The sequence below is a fragment of the Schistocerca americana genome, chromosome 6, assembly GCF_021461395.2.
Source record: "Schistocerca americana isolate TAMUIC-IGC-003095 chromosome 6, iqSchAmer2.1, whole genome shotgun sequence".
NCBI classification, from domain to species: domain Eukaryota; kingdom Metazoa; phylum Arthropoda; class Insecta; order Orthoptera; family Acrididae; genus Schistocerca; species Schistocerca americana.
This window is the reverse complement of record NC_060124.1, coordinates 477432522-477454554: the sequence shown is the minus strand read 5'-3', so window position 1 is coordinate 477454554 and position 22033 is coordinate 477432522. Positions and strand designations below refer to the sequence as shown.

The following is a 22033-nucleotide window of genomic DNA, read 5'->3' as shown; positions in this document are numbered from 1 at the left end:
TGGTTTTTTGTGGTTTTAGATAAAATTTTCTATCTTCTAAACTATGATAAATAAGGAAATGAAATTTCGACGGTATCATTTCAGCAGTAAGAAATAGCAGTGTATAAAGTTTGAACAAAATCGGAGAATAAGTAATGCAGTTCACTTAGATTTATAGCGACTGTAAATATTGGTAAATGTTACTGGCAGTCTGTCAGTGCTACAGGCGGCGACTGACATAGGTGCGTAAGCTGCTTTCTAAAAAAACGAACGGATCTCCTACAGCTACCGTGCCAGAGGGGCTCACAGATTCATACTTTACTGCACCTATGGTAACACAAAATCCTGCTATATTACAGTGTCAAGAAATGGGTGAGATGCGAGTCATTAGAAAACCGTTCCACATCGTGATACGTAGATGGTAGCGTTGGGCAGAATTGTTGGTGCCAATGTGAGATCACTAACCCACCTTACACCGTACATGAACTTCAGAGTACTGGCATATTTTTTACGTGTGTCGACACCTTGCTTTTTGAACAGTCGCCGAGCGTGTGGGTGACGTCGCTGGGTGTCACACCTTTGCACCACTACAGAGATGCTCTGGAAATCCATCAAGAAAAGGACGGCAGCCGGACACGATAATGATAACAAAACCTGCGGTTGTATTTCAATCCAATGTCGTTCATTCTTTGTAAGACATGGTACCAGTTTCGACACCAAGTGGTATCATCTTCAGGCCCCTGCATATGGAAACATACATAACAGGACTGAAGAGTGTGAGAGCACAGACAACGTAAACCATAGTTCATAACCAAAACGGGACAAATCACATCGTAAAATTATACAATAAAAAATGTGATGTTGTGTGTGTTTCCATGTGCAGGGGCCTGAAGATGACACCATTTGGTGTCTAAACTGGCAGCATGTTTTACAGAGAATAAACGACTTGGGTTCGGATACAGCCGCTGGTTTTCTCATCAGTATCCAAGTACTACCGAGGTAGTTTGTAAGCACCTCCCAACCATATTTCGTTCTGCGTCACAATGGCAGAAAATGGCAAGATTTAGAAAAAAAGAAGAAAATCGGTGCAAATGGCTCTGAACACTACGGGACTTAACATCTGCGGCCATCAGTCCCCTAGAACTTAGAACAACTTAAACCTAACTAACCTAAGGTCACCACACACCACCATGCCCGAGGCAGGATTCGAACCTGCGACCGTAGCGGTCGCGCGGTTCCAGACTGATGCGCCTAGAACCGCTCGGCACCAACTGCCGGCAAGAAAATCGGATTTTCATTTTGTTGCATAGTGTATTTCGTCATTCACAGCGACAATATCGTGAGTCGTTATCGCCCCAATCCCCAAAGTGCGAGATCTCGGTACGGCCTCGATGTCACCAGATTTGGAAGAGGCGCCGCCACGGAGTACTCACCCCTGGAGACAGTCGCAGCTCTCGGCCTCCTTGCGCACGACGTCCAGCACCGAGTCCACGAGTTCGGCGCCCTCAGTGTAGTGGCCCTTAGCCCAGTTGTTGCCGGCGCCACTCTGGCCGAACACGAAGTTGTCCGGCCGGAAGATCTGGCCGAACGGTCCGGAGCGCACAGAGTCCATGGTGCCCGGCTCCAGGTCCACCAGGATGGCGCGCGGCACGTACTTGCCGCCCGACGCGTCGTTGTAATACACGTTTATCCGGTCCAGTTGCAGGTCCGAGTCGCCGTGGTAGGCGCCCGTCGCATCGATGCCGTGCTCGTCGGAGATGATTTCCCAGAACTGAAACAGAGAGACAAGTTGCTCTTCAAAACACCTGCCATGGGGGAAGCTAGCACAGTGGACAGCTGTCGGCAGGTGCGAGAGCGGGACAATCATGAACCTGAATGAGATTTTCACTCTGCAGTGGAGTGTGTGCTGATATGAAACTTCCTGGCAGATTAAAACTGTGTGCCGGACCGAGACTCGAACTTGGTGGTAGAGCTCTTGCCTGCGGAAGGCAAATGTCTCGAGTTGGAGTCTCTGTCCGGCGCACAGTTTTAATCTGCCAGGAAGTTTCATATCAGCGCACACTCCGCTGCAGAGTGAAAATCTCATTCTGGAAACATCCCCCAGGCTGTGGCTAAGCCATGTTTCCGCAATATCCTTTCTTTCAGGAGTGCAAGTTCTGCAAGGTTCGCAGGAGAGCTTCTGTAAAGTTTGGAAGGTAGGAGACGCGGTACTGGCAGAAGTAAAGCTGTGAGGAAGGGCGTGAGTCGTGCTTGGGTACCTCAGACGGTAGAGCACTTGCCCGCGATAGGCAAAGGTCCCGAGTTCGAGTCTCGGTCCGGCACACAGTTTTAATCTGCCAGGAAGTTTCATATCAGCACACACTCCGCTGCAAAGTGAAAATCTCATTCTGGAAACATCCCTCAGGCAGTGGCTAAGCCATGTCTCCGCAATATCCTTTCTTTCAGGACTGCTAGTTCTGCAAGGTTCGCAGGAGAGCTTCTGCAAAGTTTGGAAGGTAGGAGACGAGGTACTCGCAGAAGTAAAGCTGCGAGGACGGGGCGTGACTCGTGCTTGGGTAGCGCGGATGGTAGAGCACTTGCCCGCGATAGGCAAAGGTCCCAAGTTCGAGTCTCGGTCCGGCACACAGTTGTAATCGGCCAGGATGTTTCAGTCACAACCCTTCCTTTGCTGTACTCTTTTGAGACGAGTACGCGGACTGGTATCTGCGCGTAGCCATATTTTTGTGCAACAGCCTCCCGAAGAAAATTCCTACTCTAACGTCAGTTGATTTAGTTTACCAAAATGGTTCAGAACCTCGTAATTAATATTATGTTTGAGCCCCTTCAGGCAACTAGTTTCCAGAAAAATCGATTTTTTACACAAGTTTCACGTCCGATAAGTTTGAAAATGCTAAGGTGACATTTTAATAGCATACGAAGTTTCGTACAGTGTGTTCGGAAAGTTTTGTTACAAACTTCTAGGGTTTGTAGAAGGGAGTGAGTATATAATACTGTCGCAGATGGCGCTGAATAGCACTGTGATGTAGTGGTTGCGATGGTACACTATTGCATGGAGTGTCGTGAGTTCAAAACTCATATGGACCGTACAATTTTAATTTCTATATTCGGTTCGAGTACATACTAGAAGTATCTACGAATGTCAAGAATCATTGGATAGGAATGTTTTGTAGCCGTATATATGCTGTATGTTTTTCTGGCTGGAGGCAGCTCGCTCCGCCCTCTTGTACGTGCAAGTGCTGAATAAACCTTCGTTAAGTGAAGTTAGTGTTCGTCATTCATCTAATTACACCTTCTTCTACGTGACAATATTCTGAATAGGCACCCATGTCCGGAAACGTACCGTTTCCGTTCCAAGACGGCTTCAATTCAGATGTGTAACTCTTCCACGTCTGCTCAGAGAAAGAGGAAAGTCTCGCAGCAGCTTGTTCCGGCACGCAGTAGGGTAGACGGGACGACGTGTAAAACATAAGGCGACCGCCTGATGTTGTAATGCACCAGTACTATTCTATACGTACAGTATGTTGGGTTCTTTTTTGTTCTGGAATAATGTAACATGTAATCTTCAATTGTTAATACAAACAAATGTGCTTGTGTGATAAATGGATGTTTCGTTGTGTTTCCTTTCGAAATGTTGCGTAACAATTTCACTACGTAACACCTAATTCATTTTCTCAACCAGAAGTGGATGAGTTACACGTCTGAATGGAAACCGTCGTAAAACTGAAACGGTACCTTTCCGGACGTGGTTTTCCGTTCAAAATATTGTGTACTCACTCCCATCTACAAGTCGTTGAAGTCTGTAATGGAATTTTCGAACATCCTGTGTAAAACGGTTGCGTACATTTTTCTGTGGAATTAAATACTTCGCAAATGATCAAGGTTTTTTCGAAATGTCACATCCACTCAAATTTGAATCTACAGACTTGAAATAATTATACTAGATGTGTATACCACAAAGACAGTGAGTGGAAGTTCTTATACCGTCATTTTCAATATTATCAAAGAAGCTATGAATTAAAAATACAGAATTTAGTAGAGTGTAACAGATTATCTACTCTTCAGCATTAAGTTCTAGGTACTACAGCACAATATTCTGGCTTTGAAGTGATAGAGATGTACAAAGTTCCAAAGAAATCAAAGTGCTAATAAAGGGTACAGCAATGACAGAAAGCGCAGTTGAGAAGAGAATGTCTACCCGAAATATTCTACTTAAAAATCGTGCAAGCTACATTTACTGGAATAGAGAATCGAAATTTAAACAGGATGTTCCTCAAGCATTTATCTATTGCAGGAAAAACAGAAAGTAGATACAGTACCGAGTGCGACAGATACTTAATGTTGTGGGTTGGTAGGAGAGCCAACACCGTATTATTAGAGGAAGCCGAAAGGCACGCGTTTTAGCTCACGCAGGCTGGCGAGAGGTCTGGAGCAGGACAAGGAAATTAGACTTTAGAAAAACGGACGTAGCTGGTGGAATACTTAACTTTAATCCATTAATGATGAGCGTCGCTCTTGACTGTACATGACTCAGTATCAATAGTAACTGGTAATGGCGCCTTGCTAGGTCGTAGCAAATGACGTAGCTGAAGGCTATGCTAACTATCGTCTCGGCAAATGAGAGCGTATTTTGTCAGTGAACCATCGCTAGCAAAGTCGGTTGTACAACTGGGCGAGTGCTAGGAAGTCTCTCTAGACCTGCCGTGTGGCGGCGCTCGGTCTGCAATCACTGATAGTGGCGACATGCGGGTCCGACGTATACTAACGGACCGCGGCCGATTTAAAGGCTACCACCTAGCAAGTGTGGTGTCTCGCGGTGACACCACACTTAAAATGTAATTTGGCAAGGAGGGTGCATTCCTAGTATGTAGTTAGATGCACTGACCATCTAAAACCGAGTGGTTCAAAAATGGCTCTGAGCACTATGGGACTTAACTTCTGAGGTCATCAGTCCCCTAGAACTTAGAACTACTTAAACCTAACTAACCAAAGGACATCACACACATCTATTCCCGAGGCAGGATTCGAGCCTGCGACCGTAGCGGTCTCGTGGTTCCAGACTGTAGTGCGTAGAACCGCTCGGCCACCCCGGGCGGCTCCGAGTGGTTCGCTCGATGTCCGCACAGTGTGTTGCAGTCGGTCACGGTGCAAATATCAGTCTGTCGGAGACTCGAAATGTATAAGTGTGTGCATGACCGTAAGTAGGGGTGGGGACGGGTGGGAGCAAACTGGGCAACTGCTCCAGATCTGAAGTTTTTACGGGGTGGCAATATTTGCGGAAAACTGCGCAAAACCATTGGCATGAAACAAGTTCCTAAATTTTGGATCTCCGGCTCACAGTGAAGAAGTGATATATATCAGTAGTTCTGATCAGTTTCCATGCCAAGATCTTGAACACTCAGCATATGTAGCTGAATGTTTAGATTTCGAAAGCTACAAGCCTGTCGAAAAGAATGAAAAAGTCATACTTTCTTCCAAAACCGTGACAGATGCTAAAAGGTAGCAAGTTAGAGAACACAGCTTCACAAATATACTTGAGTACTCCCGCTTCGGCTTGCTCAAGAGTAAGATAATTTTCTGCTGTAAGACGTACAAATAATTATTCAAGGGCATCATAAAACAGGATCGTCTTAGCTACCTTGATGTCCTTGCTATTGAATCAGACTTGACAGTGAAACTGGACTGTGAAGAAATTGTAAACTTGTTTGCAAGTGACAGGGCAAGGAAAAAAACCCATCATTATTTAAATAATACCTGTTTTGTCCCAGATACCTTTCTAAGTGTAATGTAAGTTGTCTGTATTATTTCTGAGTAATTGTAATGAAAGCTGGATTATAGAATTTACATTTAAATTCCTTGTACGACGCTATATTAAGTTTCTGCATTTGTAATACTCATAAAAACACTGTTTTAGGTTTGCAAACTCATAGTTAAGTATTGCACAGACAAAAAACGTACCCACATACTTGACAAACTATAATATTATCTGTATTTCAAGTCTGGTGGAAGGGTTTTGGGGGTTAGCAGCAGATTTTTTTTTTTTTTTTTTCAGGTACGCCATGAGTCCTAAATACGAGCCTGTGTGTGTGTAACGATAGCTCCAAACTTGAATGCGAATCGTACTTCATTCGCATTGTATAGAAATTAACTTTTGTGTGAACATTAGACAAGCATTTGCCTCGTCCGTTCCGGTTTCGCGAGCTTTTGTAACCCACTCGTATTGAAATCCGCGTGGCGAGTGAGGCATTGAGCTCTCCGCTTTTAAGGCGAGCTTATGTCGAGCAGACACAGAGTTTGTAGAGCTGTGAATAGCATATTGACTCCGAACTGTGGTACGGTGCTAACGGCAGGGAACAGTTTTGCTGAAGTATTAGGCTTTGTGCGTATTATGTAAGGAAAATTTGAATACACTGACTTTTTCGTGACAAATGAGTTACGTGGTTTCAGGAGGTACTTCCTCGCTACCTCACACTATGAACTAAGAGTTTTCGGACAGCTGGAAATGTGAACAAATGAAATGCAGACGCCAGATAACTTGTGGGCTGCTATTGTAATGTTACATACCCGAGTAACACACAAGCCCTGCTGCATGGTGGACAATACATAATGACAACGAAGCTAGAGTCAAGCGCCCCACCACACTGTGTCTGCAAAAGTAACTAACTGAACGCGAAGGGATCATCCTTGCAAAGCATTGGACATTTAGAATTAATCTTTCACTCTGCAGCGGAGTATACACTGTTATGAGAAATTCCTGGCAGCTCAAACAGTTTGCCGGATCGGAACTTGAATCTTGAAAATCGCTTATCGAGTGTGACGCTCTTACCGACCAGGTTATTACGGAGCAACTCACGACTCGTCCTCATAGCTCTATTTCCAAACTTAACAAAATCTGTTCTGCAGTCCTTGTGGGACTAGCACTCCTGAAAAGAAATACGTTGCGGGGAAACGGCTTAGCCACAGCCTAGGGGATGGTTTCCCGATTGTTTGATCGTGGCCTATCACTAAGCTATTTCTCAGCAATGTAACGTCTTTCAGGAGTGTTAGAGAAGTGAGGTACGCAGGTGAAATGTGAAATTTCGAAAGGAAAACAGACGTAGTGTGATAACAAAGCTTTGAGGAGGGATCCAGAGTCGTGGCTGGACGGAGCAGTCGGTATGAGCGTCGCATGCAAAGGGTAAGGTCCCGGGTTCGATTCACGCACTAGCACACAGTTTCAATGTCAGGAAGTTCTATTAGACCATTACTACAACTCTTTCCAAATTAATATTTAAATATTTTGAAGTATTCGACATGGTACCACGGTACTATAGGTTTTAATTTTAATGTTGACTGTGCCTTACTCTGGCATGTTATAGTAATTTTATGCTTCTGAAGAAGGCTAGATTAATTTAGCCGAAACCTGGTAAAGATCAGAAAATTTGCACAACTGAGGGTGATTCTTCAAAATATTAGTCAATCACAGTTGCTGACGGGGCTGCAATATGCTAAAAATTCCTGCACAGGAATAATGAAGAAAATACATACTGACCATCCTCTACAAACAATTTACTTATTCAGCGTACGTTACTGTACTGAACAATATGTACGTCAATACAGCAGATTTCACGTGACGGAATCAGCATAGAGGGAGATTCAAAACTGAGAAAGGAACCTGACAAAGTGGTCACTATCACTGGAACTTTTATGAATAGCCTTACAAGAAGCTTGCAGATCCCTGAACTATGAAAATGAAGGATGAATAATATTAGTGGTAAATATCAGAACAACCTCCGTGTTTCTGAGAACATGTTTGCCCCTTGAGCAAACAGGCATCGAGAAACGAAATGAATTAAAAAATGTAAGAGCGATATCAGAAATGAATCGAAATAAAATTTCTCAAGTTACGTCAGTTAAAACTACCGGGAAGATGAGCTGTGGTCATGTATAAAACTATTTATTAATGTCCCATCCCCTGTTTGGGAAGACGTTCTCTGAGAAAAACCAGCAAGAAGCGACAAATAGGTTTGTAAATCGACCATGACTTCTTAGCCAGGAAGTCTTAGCTGAAGCAAATACTATTGTTAGTATATAGGTCGAATTGCACAATTTAGGATAGTTGCAGACAAATATAAGATGGACAGCAAAAGAAATAAATAAACAGATGCGCAAAAATGTCCGGTTTACTTTTTATAAATGAAATAGTTTTCACATTCAGTTTCTGATATATTTGAAACAGAAAACTATCATTGTAAAAACATTCCATTCGAAAAGAGAAGTAAACCTTCGACGTTAACTTCTGGCTGGAGTTTACGATGGGAAACAGCGTGTTTAGACACAACATGATTGTTTTTCCGCAGGTACGCATACCAATTCTACTGCGGTGAGACACGCTAAGAAGTGCAGAACTGCAAATAGATGTAGAGAAGCAGCTATGCAAGGCTATATCTGATGGGAAACAGGTGAAACTGGCACTAAAAGAGAGGGAGAGAGGGTGTTGTCCGACAGTGCAATGAATTCCGAAGTACTAAACGTGTGTACAACATACGAAAAACAGTACTCGATAATAGAAAATGCAAGAGCAGAATTGGTAGCAGAAGAGGCAGTGATTCATAGCAGTCTCATAAATGAATCAGGCCAGGAAACGGAAGCAGATATCGTGGAACTAATGGAGATACCACTCCAGGCGAAAAGAAAATAGTAAAGCCAGTAGCTGTACCACTACTACCATGTGTTTATGCTACATCTGGATGAAATTACACAGTTAGAATAAGAGTTTAAAGTGGAACCCAAGCAACCTTCCTTCACTAAGACATATCGTATCCCACTTCCCAGTATGATGACAAGACTGATGCGTCATTGGATTTGTGGCAGATCTGAGAATCTGACGATTGCAGCTAGTTGCTGTCGAAACTGGTCATGAAATGAACTATTTCATATCAAATGATCTTGGCACCTAATATTATAAATTGGTAGAATTCTATAGGAAGAATCATCCAGGGCGCCACTGATTTTAGCGGTTACAAGGAAGAATATATCTCGGGAATGATGGAAGCAATGTGAATATGAGGTAGACAGGTTCAGGGAATAGTTGGTAAATGCAAGACTTTTAGCTCATCCTAATCTTACTCCACCATTTGATCTTGCGACTGACCGTTTCTGTTGCGGAAACGTTGCTCTACTGTATGATGTAGAAAAATACGCAAATGGATGGGAACACAAGATAACAGCATTCGAGATTCAGATGCTCAATAAGAGCTGGAGGAATTATTCTCCACCTGATCTTGAAGTCCGGAGTTTCAAAAGTTCCAGTTTTTCTTTCTAGGTCGCACACCTACAGTTACAGAATGATCATAAGGCGCTGAATTCTTGATGAAAGCCAAACGCACTCATGGACACCTAATGTGATGGGTAATGACCTTCCAGAACCTCGCTGTTTCAGTTCACCATCTTCAAGACACGGAGAATGTGATTGTGGATTCCCTATCAAAGCTACTGGTTGTGGAAGAAGGGGTACTGCACTTACAGTACTATGGATATAAAGTAAGGCTACTGTACATAGATGGCGTGTTCCCTACGAAAATTTCTTGTGGAATCTCATCTGACAACCTCGTGGAGGAAGAGACAAGATTCTGTGGGGCAAAACATATTCGACCGATCCAAAGTTCGAGGCTGTAACTGCCTAAGACAACTGTATTTGATGTGGAATGAAACCCTATTTCACAGGCATAATCATGGGCAAGGTCGATGGAAGATATGCGTGCATAATTTAACTGTAAACAAACTTACCTGTTATGTTCAGATCAGATAAGCTCATTTTGGAGCAAATAAATGCTTGGTACACTTGCAGTAAAATTGTCATTTTAAAATATGGTGAGGTGAACAAGGACGTATTTGTCCTCCAGTATGGCCGGCCGTGGTCGCCGAGCGGTTCTAGGCGCTTTAGTCCGGAACCGCGCAACTGCTACGGTCGCAGGTTCCAATCCTGTCTCGGGCATGGATGTGTGTGGTGTGCTTAGGTTAGTTAGGTTTAAGTAGTTCTATATTCTAGGGGACTGAATACATCAGATGTTAAGTCCTATAGTGCTCAGAGCCATTTGAACCGTTTGCTCCAGTATGGCATGTCAAAGAACTAAAGTCTGGACAATGTCTGCTACTCCCCCAATCTACAAAATAATTTCGAAATGCATTAGATATTTAGTGGCAATGGCTTTGGACTTGTAAGAGACTTTTCCTAGGAGCAATGGGTATATCTACACACTGGTAATAGTAGAGCTGGTTTTGAAGACTGAATGCGGATACCATTTAGGGAACATTTATGGTGGCAATGACAAGATACCTGTTGACAAACATTTTGGGCAATTCTTCAGGGTGAGATAATTTTTTTTGTTTTTTTTCTTTTTTTTTTGTTTGAGTCATCGGTCTTCTAACTGGTTTGACGTGGCCCGCCGCGAAATCCTCTCCTGTGCCAACCTCTTCATCTCAGAGTAGCACTTGCTACCTACGTCATCAGTTATTTGCTGGATGTATTCCAATCTATGTGTTCTTCTACAGTTTTTATCCTCTACAGCTCCCTCTAGTACCATGGAAGTCATTCCCTGATGTCGTAAAAGATGTCCTATCATCCTGTCCCTTCTCTTTGTGAGTCTTTTCCACATATTCTTTTTCTTTCCGATTCTGCGCAGAGCCTTCTCATGCCTTATCTTACCAGTCCATCTGATTTTCAACACTCGTCTGTAACACCACATCTCAAATGCTTCGACTCTCTCCTGTTCCGGTTTTCCCACAGTTCAAGTTTCACTACCACACAATGCTGTGCCCCAAAAATACATTCTAGAAAATTTCTTCCTCAAATTAAGGCCTATGTTTGGTACTAATAGCCTTCTCTTGGCCATGAATGCCAATCCTAATGTTAAGTTTCTCGCTGCTCTCATTTCTGCTACTTCTCATTACGTTCATCTTTCTTCGAATTATTTCAATCCATACACTGTACTTATTAGACTTTTCATTCCATTAAGCAGATCATGTAATTATTCTTCACGTTCACTCAGGATAGCCATATCATCATCGAATCGAAACACTGTTGTCCTTTCACTTTGAATTTTAATTCCACTACTGTATTTTTATTTTATTTCCATATTTGCTTCTTCGATGTACAGATTGAACAGCAGGAGCGTAACACTACATAAAGATACCTGTTTTATTTTCGAGAAGATAACTGCCTATATATGCTGTACTCCGTCCAGCGAGAGAAGAACTATGCCATTTGAAGTGGCCTTGGCGCTCTTGCTTTGCTCGTCGAAGACGCGAATCATGAGATTTTGTTTACGTTACCGCGCCAACGGCCCGGTGTTTGGTTCAAATGGTTCTGAGCAGTATGGGACTCAACATCTGAGGTCATCAGTCCCCTAGAACTTAGAACTACTTAAACCTAACTAACCTAAGGACAACACACACATCTATGCCCGAGGCAGGATTCCACACTGAAGCGCTCGGCCACTCCGGCCGGCAGCCCGGTGTTGCCTTACTGCTAGGCGACCCCTGCTTTCAGTCAGCGGTTCCGCGTGCTTCACCCAAATTTGCGTGAGAACGTGTGCAGTCCACTAATTCTGTGAGTCTCTTACGGTGTGTGTGGAAAATGGCTTCCTGTAGTGGAGAGAAGAGGCTTATGGAATACGAACTTCGCTGAAATCTCAAAATCACCAATTTACATAAGATTACATGTTTACTTTGAAAGTGAAAGGGGCAATGGTGAGACTCTGACCCTAGTGAGTACAATGACTGACAGGGTGGCAGAAACATTGAAGATCTGTGCCGGCCGTTGTGGCCGAGCGGTTCTAGGCGCTTCAGTCTGGAACCGCGCGACCTCTACGTTCGCAGGTTCGAATCCTGCCTCGGGCATGGATGTGTGTGATGTCCTTAGGTTAGTTAGGTTTAAGTAGTTCTAAGTTCTAGGGGTCTGCTGACCTCAGATGTTGGGTCCCATAGTGCTCAGAGCAATTTGAACTATTTAATCGGGAAATTCAGTAGAACGCTGCCGGTCTGTCACCACACTCCCCGGCACGCCATTCGGTGGCCCACAGCGTTTCCACAGCGAATACTATAGTATCATTCACGAACGATAGCGGTTCAAATGGTTCAAATGGCTCTGAGCACTGTGGGACTTTACATCTGAGGTCATCAGGCCCCTAGAACTTAGAACTACTTAAACCTAACTAACCTGAGGACATCACACACAACCATGCCCGAGGCAGGATTCGAACCTGCGACCGTAGACTGAAGCGCCTACAACCGCTCGGCCACCCCGGCCGGCGATGACGGTTCGCACGCGTCGATGCATAAACGCGTATTGCATTACTGACGATTCCAAACGACAGTTGCGGTAAGCGCATGCGCGTGCTTCGCTCGAAAAAAGCGTATATGCTGCAAATTATGTCTCTCGCTTGCTTCTGCAGAATTTATCACATACCACCACTATCAGAGAAGACAGCTCACAACAAATAGAATAGAGATTCACTAAATATCTCGCTACGGTCACGTTTAATGCTCGTATTAGTTACGGCATTAACAGCAGAGTGCTCACAATGTTACTTGACGCCCGTTGGCTTTCGGAGAATGCGTGACGTCTGTGCTCAGAACAAGCCTAAACGCGACCGCCATTGTTTGTGACTCCAACAATAGCGACTGTGCTGCCAGCTGTCGTAGCCCTTGTATCACCTAACGGGGTGTACTAAGAGAACTTTCGTCTTGTTTAAGGTGTCAGCGAATTATGTCGTTGTACCCTGAAGTTGGTAGTCATCTCTAGCATCTTATTTGGTACTGGAGTAGCTCATTCGAACTTCATGTTGAGACGTACTTGTAAATGCTGATTGTGGTCTGCTTGTGGTTTCTTATTAGTGTTAAGTACACAGTAAGCGTCTAAGTGCACACTTCGCTAGAGTGATACACTGATAATTCTTCGTGAAGAACGGGTTTTGCGAGATAATGAGATCACGGCATGTGTTTGCGGTATACATAAACAGCTATAGGATCAGCAAGGCGGGAACAATTTCCGGCCCACCCCAGGGAGCGCATTCCAGAAATGTTTTTCTGTAGAAAGCCGTTGCGGGACTGGCAAGTAATTTCTCCCGCCCGCCACAGTCGAGGGGATGGGGGTTTCCAAAGAGAGAGAGAGGGGAACCATGTTACTGGAACATGGCATGAAATTGCGAGTCCTATAATAACAAATAATTAGCACAGAAAGTTATTTACTGTAGTACGAAAATGCAAAACAAAGACAACTATAGAGTTCTCGAGCTAAAAATAATAAAATGTTATTGTTTTGTAACAAGAGGAAGAGCCCTCGCTTATTGGCGGGGAATATGGCGATTAGCTGTTTCCTCATTCCCGAATCTAGCAGTTTAGAGCAATAAGGCTACCAAAACCAATGCCACAAGTACTTCACCCTTGACTGCAGCTTGACAGATGATTGCTTCGTTTCAGCTACGTAATATGTTTCATGAAACTGCGGTACCACACAAGCATGAGTAACTACCATTACTTGTCGTAGTTACTCATCCATGTGTGCTACCGTTCCTCCATGAAAAATATTACAAAGCCAATACTTACGTATCCTAATGGTCTTTGATAGCACGTAAATTATTGTGCTCGAGCATAACTTCGTAGCGGTTTTCCATTAGTTTAGTAAACATAACAGACACTCATAACAGTGACTTCAGTCAGCATTAACATATTGTCATTCACTGTTTACAACAGTCTGTCAACGATTCCGCGATTGTATAACGCATCTGGTTTTGAGGCGAAGAACTCGTCATACTATGTTCGCAGCGCATTTTCACCCGGAAAGAAGTTCCTTGAAGGTTGTTTGATTAAGTGCGGAAGAGCTCAAAATCTGTGTGCGCAAGCTCAGGTGAATAAGGTGGGTGCTGAATAACTTCAGAGCCGAACCACTCTACACTGATTTTTGTCAGACTAGCAGATTGTGGGCGGGCCTTGTCGTGGAGTAGCATTTCGTCACGCGATCCGCCAGGGTAGCCGAGAGCGCTAACGCGCTGCTTCCTGGACTCGGATAGGCTCGCCTGCCCTGGTTCGAATTCGCCCGGCGCACTAACGACGAGGGCCGGTGCGCCGGCCAGCCTGGAGGTGGTTTTTAGGCGGTTTTCCACATCCCGCTAGGTGAATACCGGGCTGGTCCCCACGTTCCGCCTCAGTTGCACTACTCGCAGATATTTGAAAACGTTCACACTATTCCATGGCTTTCACGAGATGCAGGCAGCTGGGGTACACTGCTTCCGTGCCTGGGGGGACGGGGTGCGACAGGAAGGGTATCTGTTCCACCAAATTTTTAGCATTATCTTTTGTGGACGAGTGCAGGTCTTAGTACGGGGATCGCCGCTTTGTTTGGGCTCAGCAATTCCTTTCTTTTCCTTATCTTACCATAAAGACACTACGATACATGATAGAAATGGTCGGTGTTTTTCAGAAGCCAACTGATGACGAACAAGCAGAGATCCAAATATGGCCATCTGCTGATTTTTGTTATTTTGGCTTATAGCATGTGGTACCCATACACTCGAGTTTTTAACCGTCCCCACTGCATGAAAATGCCGCACGATTTTGCAGTGATCAAAGCTTATCACATTTTCCAGTTTCAGAGTACAGTGGCGTTGATCATTGTGCTTTAAAGTGTTTAAACGATATCCATCAAACCCCGAAGTTCTTCCTGAACTTGGAGAGTCATTAATGCCAAAACAATTTTATGTCAAAACGGTCCTCCTTAAAACGAGGAAAACATTTTCTTGCTGTGTTCTGCCCATAGGCATTATCCTGATACACGGAGCAAACGTTTCTGGTCGACCCCTCTGCTGTCACCCCTCAAACCGATGTACGTCGGAAATGTTCCGATTTCTCCACTTGCCACTCCATTTTCTAGCACTCTCAACTCTACTCACTATCTCCAAATGACAAAATGTCAATATGTAAACTCAAATAGCAACAGAAGTACAAATAAAAAAGTGGCAATCTGTAAATAAACCTACAGCAACCGGAATACCAACATACGAAACAAAATCACTACGAACTTACGCACGAACCTAACACTCATTCGATGTTTTTGCCACTACAAATGGAAGTCACGTTTGATGTCAGAAGTAACGATTAACTGAAGTGCGGAAACCAATAACACTTGCAGTTTGTGTCTCATCTAGTACAACACGAATCCATATCTCCCAGAAACTAACACGAATACTAAGCTTGATATATCGCAGGACCGAGACTCGAACTCGGCACCTTTGCCTTGACGGCCGCGGTGGCCGTTCGGTTCTAGGCGCTCCAGTCTGGAGCCGCGCTGCTGCTACGGTCGCAGGTTCGAATTCTGCCTCGGGCATGGGTGTGTGAGGTCCTTAGGTTAGTTAGGTTTAAGTAGTTCTAAGTTCTAGGGGACTGATGACCACAGCAGTTGAGTCCCATAGTGTTCAGAGCCATTTGAACCATTTGAACCTTTGCCTTTCGCGGACTAATGCTCTACCATCTGAGATACCCAAGCACGACTCACGCCCTTCCTTACAGCTTTACTTCTGCCAGTACCTCGCACGCAGTTTCAATCTGCCAGGAAGTTTCGTATCAGCGCACACTCCGCTGCAGAGTGAAAATCTCATTCTGGAAACACGACTCACGCCCTTCCTTAGAGCTTTACTTATGCCAGTACCTTGCACGCAGTTTCAATCTGCCAGGAAGTTTCGTATCAGCGCACACTCCGCTGCAGAGTGAAAATCTCATTCTGGAAACATCCCCCATCCCCGCAATATCCTTTCTTTCAGGAGTGCTAGTCCAGCAAGGTTCGCAGGAGAGCTTCTGTAAAGTTTGGAAGGTAGGAGGCGAGGTACTGGCAGAAGTAAAGCTGTGAGGACTGGGCGTGAGTCATGCTTGGGTAGCTCAGAAGGTAGAGCACCTGCCCGCGAAAGGTAAAGGTCCCGAGTTCGAGTCTCGGACCAGCACACAGTTTTAATCTGCCAGGAAGTTTCACGAAAAACATAACCCACTCCTCCAGGCCTTTTACCCAAGATCGAAATCGTGTTACGTCTACATTTACCACTAAACAGGTAACAAATTCTGTCTTCGCAATTTCTACGAAATTATTTCCAAGTGATATTTATGTTTCGGGATAGGTCTGACCGAAAAATTCCCCAGCTGAATCGGAAACAGTGGAACCCCTGGAATGGGCAGACTGATTACTATCTTTCCGAGTTGTTAAGTTATTGTTGAATACCGATTGTAGCTGATCTATAAGTATGAAAATATTTCATAGTTCTACAACGTACTTGCCCTTTAAGTCCCATGGATTTCGTACCCGTTAGATTTAAGTATCGTTTCGACCGTACGAAAAGAGTGTGGGTCTAGTATTGACTTTGTGCAAACAATTACGCCGGCTTTCCTTTGGAGAGATTCAAGAGAAATCTACAACAGAATTCTCACGGCGGTCCTCCCGCATGTGTTTTCTCTTAGATTTTATGAAACTGTGTAATAAATCTGAGGCATGACTGTCTTCGCAAATCAGCTGTCTCATAAATATTAACATGTTTGCAGAAATGAACGAACGACCCTTCAAGAGCATTTTGTTACTAGTACTAACTTTATAAAAGTCAATCAGCCGATGAGCAGTTTCGGGACTGCAAATCCGCAACCAGTTAATAATTCAAAATAAATTAGAATGCAAATGAGACACAGAATATTTTGATCTAATTCGAAACAAAAATCAACAGTCTCCGCCACAGATTCAAACTGCTTAATTTTGCGTTAATACTAATTTGGCGAGAACATTGTTGTATACCTTAAATTGTTTGCGGCATACAAACATCCATCACCTCAATAGCCACGTCATAAAGGCATTTACTAATCTTGTTTACCTACTTTGCCTGACTTTACCAGATATGACGTGTTAACGGTTTAGGAACTTTTAGCACTGCACTCGATAATGGTGTAAAAGCCGAAAAATCTAGATTGTACAGAAGAAAAATACAATAACACGGTCCAACGACGGTGCATTGTTTCAAATACGTGGGGGGAATATGCTTAATGTGGTTGTCTTTGACTAGAGCACCATTCATGACAGTGATGATGATGCTTGTAATAGTATGACAATTGACTATTACGACCTAGTATGCTCATATTAAAATAGGGAGTGTACCAAACAGTTCATCAAATAATCCAGTGCTTTCTTATCGTTGACGAACTTCCAGCATACTGAAATAATTGTAGGTCATTACGCGCCGTAACTGCTTCTTTCCTCATTTTTGTCATGGTTTTTGCATTTTCGAAAGTACCATTTTGAATATCTGTTACGATGGGTCGCGGCCCGAAACGAGTTATTGAGTAAGTAAGTAAAGTGAAATTTACAACCTTGACTGGTTGGTCGTTTCCTAACATGTCTTAAACTCTATTGACAAGTTTTGGGAAATAACACAGTTATCAAGGAAAACAATTACGTAAGTGAATATATAGAAAAAATGGTAAACATTATAATGATCGGATATGCATTGATAATTCTGAGAAATGAATGACCAATAAGCTATGAATATATAAACAACAAGTGAGTAATAAGCAAGTGAAACCTTACCTCCTATACGTTCTAGCGCACCTGAAACTCTTACCGTTTCATACGCGTGGAGTTTGTGCCCACACATGATGGGACTTTATACATTAAGAAAAAGAAAAGAACGAGAAAAACAACGCCTTTCTAACCCCAGCTACCTATTTTCTAAAGATACTACTTACAGTTTTGTCATGTTTGGTTCCACAATCTTTCGAAATTTTTCGAAAGAAGATATTATTTGCAAGAGACTGTATATCTGTGTACATTTAAATAACAACAATTGTTGCTTACTTTTTCCATAGTGTATTAGGAAGATCTCTTATTGGTCAAACAATAAATCTATCTTTAAACTAATCTTAAGACAGATCGGTATTTTATACATACAAGTATCTTACAAGCTTATTTAAATACATATTTTGCATTAACATTTCCATTGCATGAGATCTCAGCAGTTTTCGCGTTTTGTGCTACGCTCTGAAACTCATTTTAGCATCTACTAGCTTCAGAGTATAATTCAAGCGAATAGTTTTGCGATCTGGAACGCTTGTCGCCCATGTTAAAGACGATATTTCTGCAGACGGCGACTAATAAATATGGAAATTACATACGCGAGAATATCCATTGTGCTCTAATGTTATCCCAACTTAAATGGATGAGAACGCTATTCAAGGGATAGCTAACCGGAAATAAAATGGCGTTGTATGTACAATGTACACTCCAAGTAGGGGTGTCCAACCTTTTAGATTACCTGGGGAACATCGGAAGAAAATGAATATTTCTGGTCGCACATAATACACCTAGCACTAACAATACCCGCTGAGGCAAAAAAGGGTTGTGTCCGATCAGAGTGTATAGTTAACACATTTATGTAATTATTAATTATTTACGATTCTTTATTTAAAAAAAAAACAAGCTGGAATTAATTTGATATTTTATTCCTGCGATTTGATTAATAATTGTCTATGCATGTCGTCCCCAAAAAACGCCGTATAACCTTAGGGACAGGTTACTTATACAGAAATGAGAAAAAAATGTCCAGTTAGCATGGGCTCTAAAATGCATACTTCAAGAGCTATGAGCACGCGTCCATCTTCGCTAGTGTGGAACATGTCTTTTCTGCTGAACAAGTGCTCATAGCGCATAAGGTATGCACCTTAAAGAGCCTGTTTACTAGATAACTTTTCTTGCTTTTGGTCCGTACTACCTCCTCCCAAAACATGAAAACCTAAGAGCTTGCAGTAGAGAAGATTTGTTTCATAGTACCGACCTCATATCTCTGGAGGTACTGATATACCTTTTAGAGCCACTGTTTACTAAGACATTTTTTTCTTCTTTACAAATCGTAGAATTAATGCGACATTTGAATTACAGTACTGACAGAATTACGGTACTATTAGAGAGAAAACAATGGCAGTAATTGCTATCCATACGAAAATTTCTTGTATTTCCACAAATTAGGCACTTTATACGTCCCTAAATCTCTGGTTTCGTAGTTGCAACTTAAGTAGCCGTAAGATAACAGATCAACGCGTCTGACGAATCGGCCGATTATGAGAACGAGACTGAGGGTTCAGTATAGCATAGGCGGCAATATTGAGAAGGGGATGGACGAATGAGAGAACAGCATCGTATGACGGGAGTTTCAAATTGAAAATAATCAATTTATCGTACCTTACACAAACGGAATTTTATGAAATTTCTTTTCTTTTTTTTAAAAAAAAGAAGAGAAAAAAAAGAAAAACGGTCGTGTGACGGATCCCCACTTCTTGAGCCGCACTGATACTTGCACTGGGCCGCATGCGGTCTGCGGGCCTAGGAATGGACATCGCTGCTCCAAGTTGTACTGTTGTGGGTCTATCTCTCTGTTGTACAATCAGCCGTAAAGCCTATTAGGGCCCCTTCATACGACGACACCGAGAGGTGCTTCTCTTTCTGTCCGGAACCGCGCTGCTGCTGCGGTCGCAGGTCCGAATCCTGCCTCGGGCATGGATGTGTGTGATGTCCTTAGGTTGGTTAGGTTTAAGTAGTTCTAACAAGGGGAGGCCATGACGTTTGGAACGCGGATTTACTGCGAACTTCGTACACTCGTAGTACTCCATTAGGACAACAAAATGTGTAAACAGTAGCGCGTACTTCTTAAGTGTTACTGAATAAATCGCAAGATAATTTATATAAATGTATACCTGTGCGTGGCCATTTTTACCATGAAGCGCCGCCAGCCGAGTGAGATCTTGAACTCCCTATGGATGCGTTTACAAGGCTGGAACTGACAAAAATAACAAGGCAGTGAAGGATTTTGTGATGACGCTGTTCGGGACTGCTCCTCTGTCCACGTAATTTACCCTGGAAGGAACACACGTCAAGGATTTACTGACTGATTAATTTGGGTCTGGGAAATGATGATGAGGAACCTCAGGCTGCAGAAGAAGCAAATGTGCGTGCTGAACCGCCACCAGTTGAAGGTGACAGTGAAGGTGCTAAATGTGTGGTACTGCTAAAGACTCATTCTTTGAATGCTGTAATTTATGACTGCAATTATCTGTCACCTTATTTATGTCATTTCATTGTAGCAATTTTTGTTACCGTTTTTGTGGAATAAAAAAAAGTGGTAAAAGAAAAGTGGTTAGCGTTCAAGTCCCGTAATCGCTGGGTCGCTGGATCGAGTCCCGCTCGTCAGTTTTCTTTTTTATATCTAACAGTCATTTTCTTTACTATTTATATTGCAGTTGATGTGATGGGAAAAATAGGTGTCATCGGATGAACGTTTGTTAAATTTACAATGTTATTTGGCAGTCTACAGTTTCTTATTATCACAAACAATATAATATTCATAACTACCGACTAGTAAACGACCAAACGCATAAAATGATACTGAAAATGTATGCTTGTCCGTGTCTTCAAAATTGTTCGTATTTAATTGAAAGAGAACGAGAAATTGCTTCTCGTGAAGACGCTATTAAAATACACTCGATACTGCATGACCAATAATCAGTGCCGATATTTAAGGAAATGCTGCGCTATGCATGGTTTGCTTCCAAACTATCGGCTGAAACAGAGGTTTTTGAAAATGTTAACGAGGTTTGTTTTTCCACAGAAAATCTCAAAACACCTTGCGTGTGCGGAAACATAGAATTTATTCAATGCAGCTGGTACCGTTTAACTTTGTTTTTCATGCTTTTACGAAAAATACCATCCCGCAAATTGTACTCGTAATGTCGAAAGCGACGATTAATTGTACATCTTTCGAAAGCCGTCTGTGCCGGTCAAAACGTGGAGGTAACAGTTAGTTTCAGGCTCCTTCCAGGTATAAGTGATTTCTCCAATCACGGAGAAGCAGTCATTTTGAGTATCACTTTATGCGTTTGGCCGTTTAATAGTCGGTAGTTATGAATATTATATTATTTGTGATAATAAAACTTTGTAGACTAACAAATAACACTGTAAATTTAATAAAAGTTAATCCGATTACACGTGTTTTTCCCATTATATCAGTAGTAATATAAATAGTAAAGAAAATTACTGTGTTACAAATTAAAAAAAAAAAAAACTGATGAGCGGGACTCTATCCAGCGACCCTGCGATAACGGGGCTTTAACGCTAACCACTTTTTTTAATCTCATTTTGCTCGTTTTCGTTCGTTGTATCTGTTCGGGGCAGACGTCGTAAGACACCCGTTTTAGTTCGTCGTTGATCCATTAACTCAGTTTTTTTATTACAGAGGGCAGCTAACCCTCTGACCGAACATCCGCTCGGCTGCCGGCGCTTCATGGTAAAAATGGCCACGCACAGATATATATTTGACGACCGAAATTATCTTGCGATTTTCTCAATAACGCTTGAGAAGTACGCGCTACTGCTTAAATACACTACTGGCCACTAAAATTGCTACACCACGAAGATGACGTGCTATAGACGCGAAATATAACCGACAGGAAGAAGATGCTCTGATATGCAAATGATTAGCTTTTCAGAGCATTCACACAAGGTTGGCGCCGGTGACGACACCTACAACGTGCTGACATGAGGAAAGTTTCCAACCGATTTCTCATACACAAACAGCAGCTGACCGGCGTTGCCTGGTGAAACGTTGTTGTGATGCCTCTTGTAAGGAGGAGAAATGCATACCATCACGTTTCCGACTTTGATAAAGATCGGATTGTATCCTATCGCGATTGCGGTTTATCGTATCGCAACATTGCTCCTCGCGTTGGTCGATATCCAATGACTGTTAGCAGAATATGGAATCGGTGGGTTCAGGAGGGTAATATGGAACGCCGTGCTGGATCCCGCATCTTATCCGCATGGGTGTAACGGATCGTGCAGCCACGTCTCGATCCCGGAGTCACCAGATGGGGACGTTTGGAATACAACAACCATCTGCACGAACAATTCGACGACGTTTGCAGCAGCATGGACTATCAGCTCGGAGACCATGGCTGAGGTTACCCTTGACGCTGCATCACAGACAGGAGCGCCTGCAATGGTGTA

The 22033-nt window shown here is 43.0% G+C and overlaps 1 protein-coding gene across 1 annotated transcript in view; it reads right to left on the bottom strand.

Annotated features, from left to right (window-relative positions):
• LOC124619215 (tubulin beta-1 chain-like) overlaps window positions 1-22033 on the bottom strand; it is a 96896-nt gene that overhangs the window by 71044 nt on the left and 3819 nt on the right. Inside the window, exon 2 of the mRNA XM_047145435.1 lies at window positions 1413-1750. Coding sequence (XP_047001391.1) covers window positions 1413-1750 — 338 coding nt within the window. The remainder of the gene's footprint in view (window positions 1-1412; window positions 1751-22033) is intronic.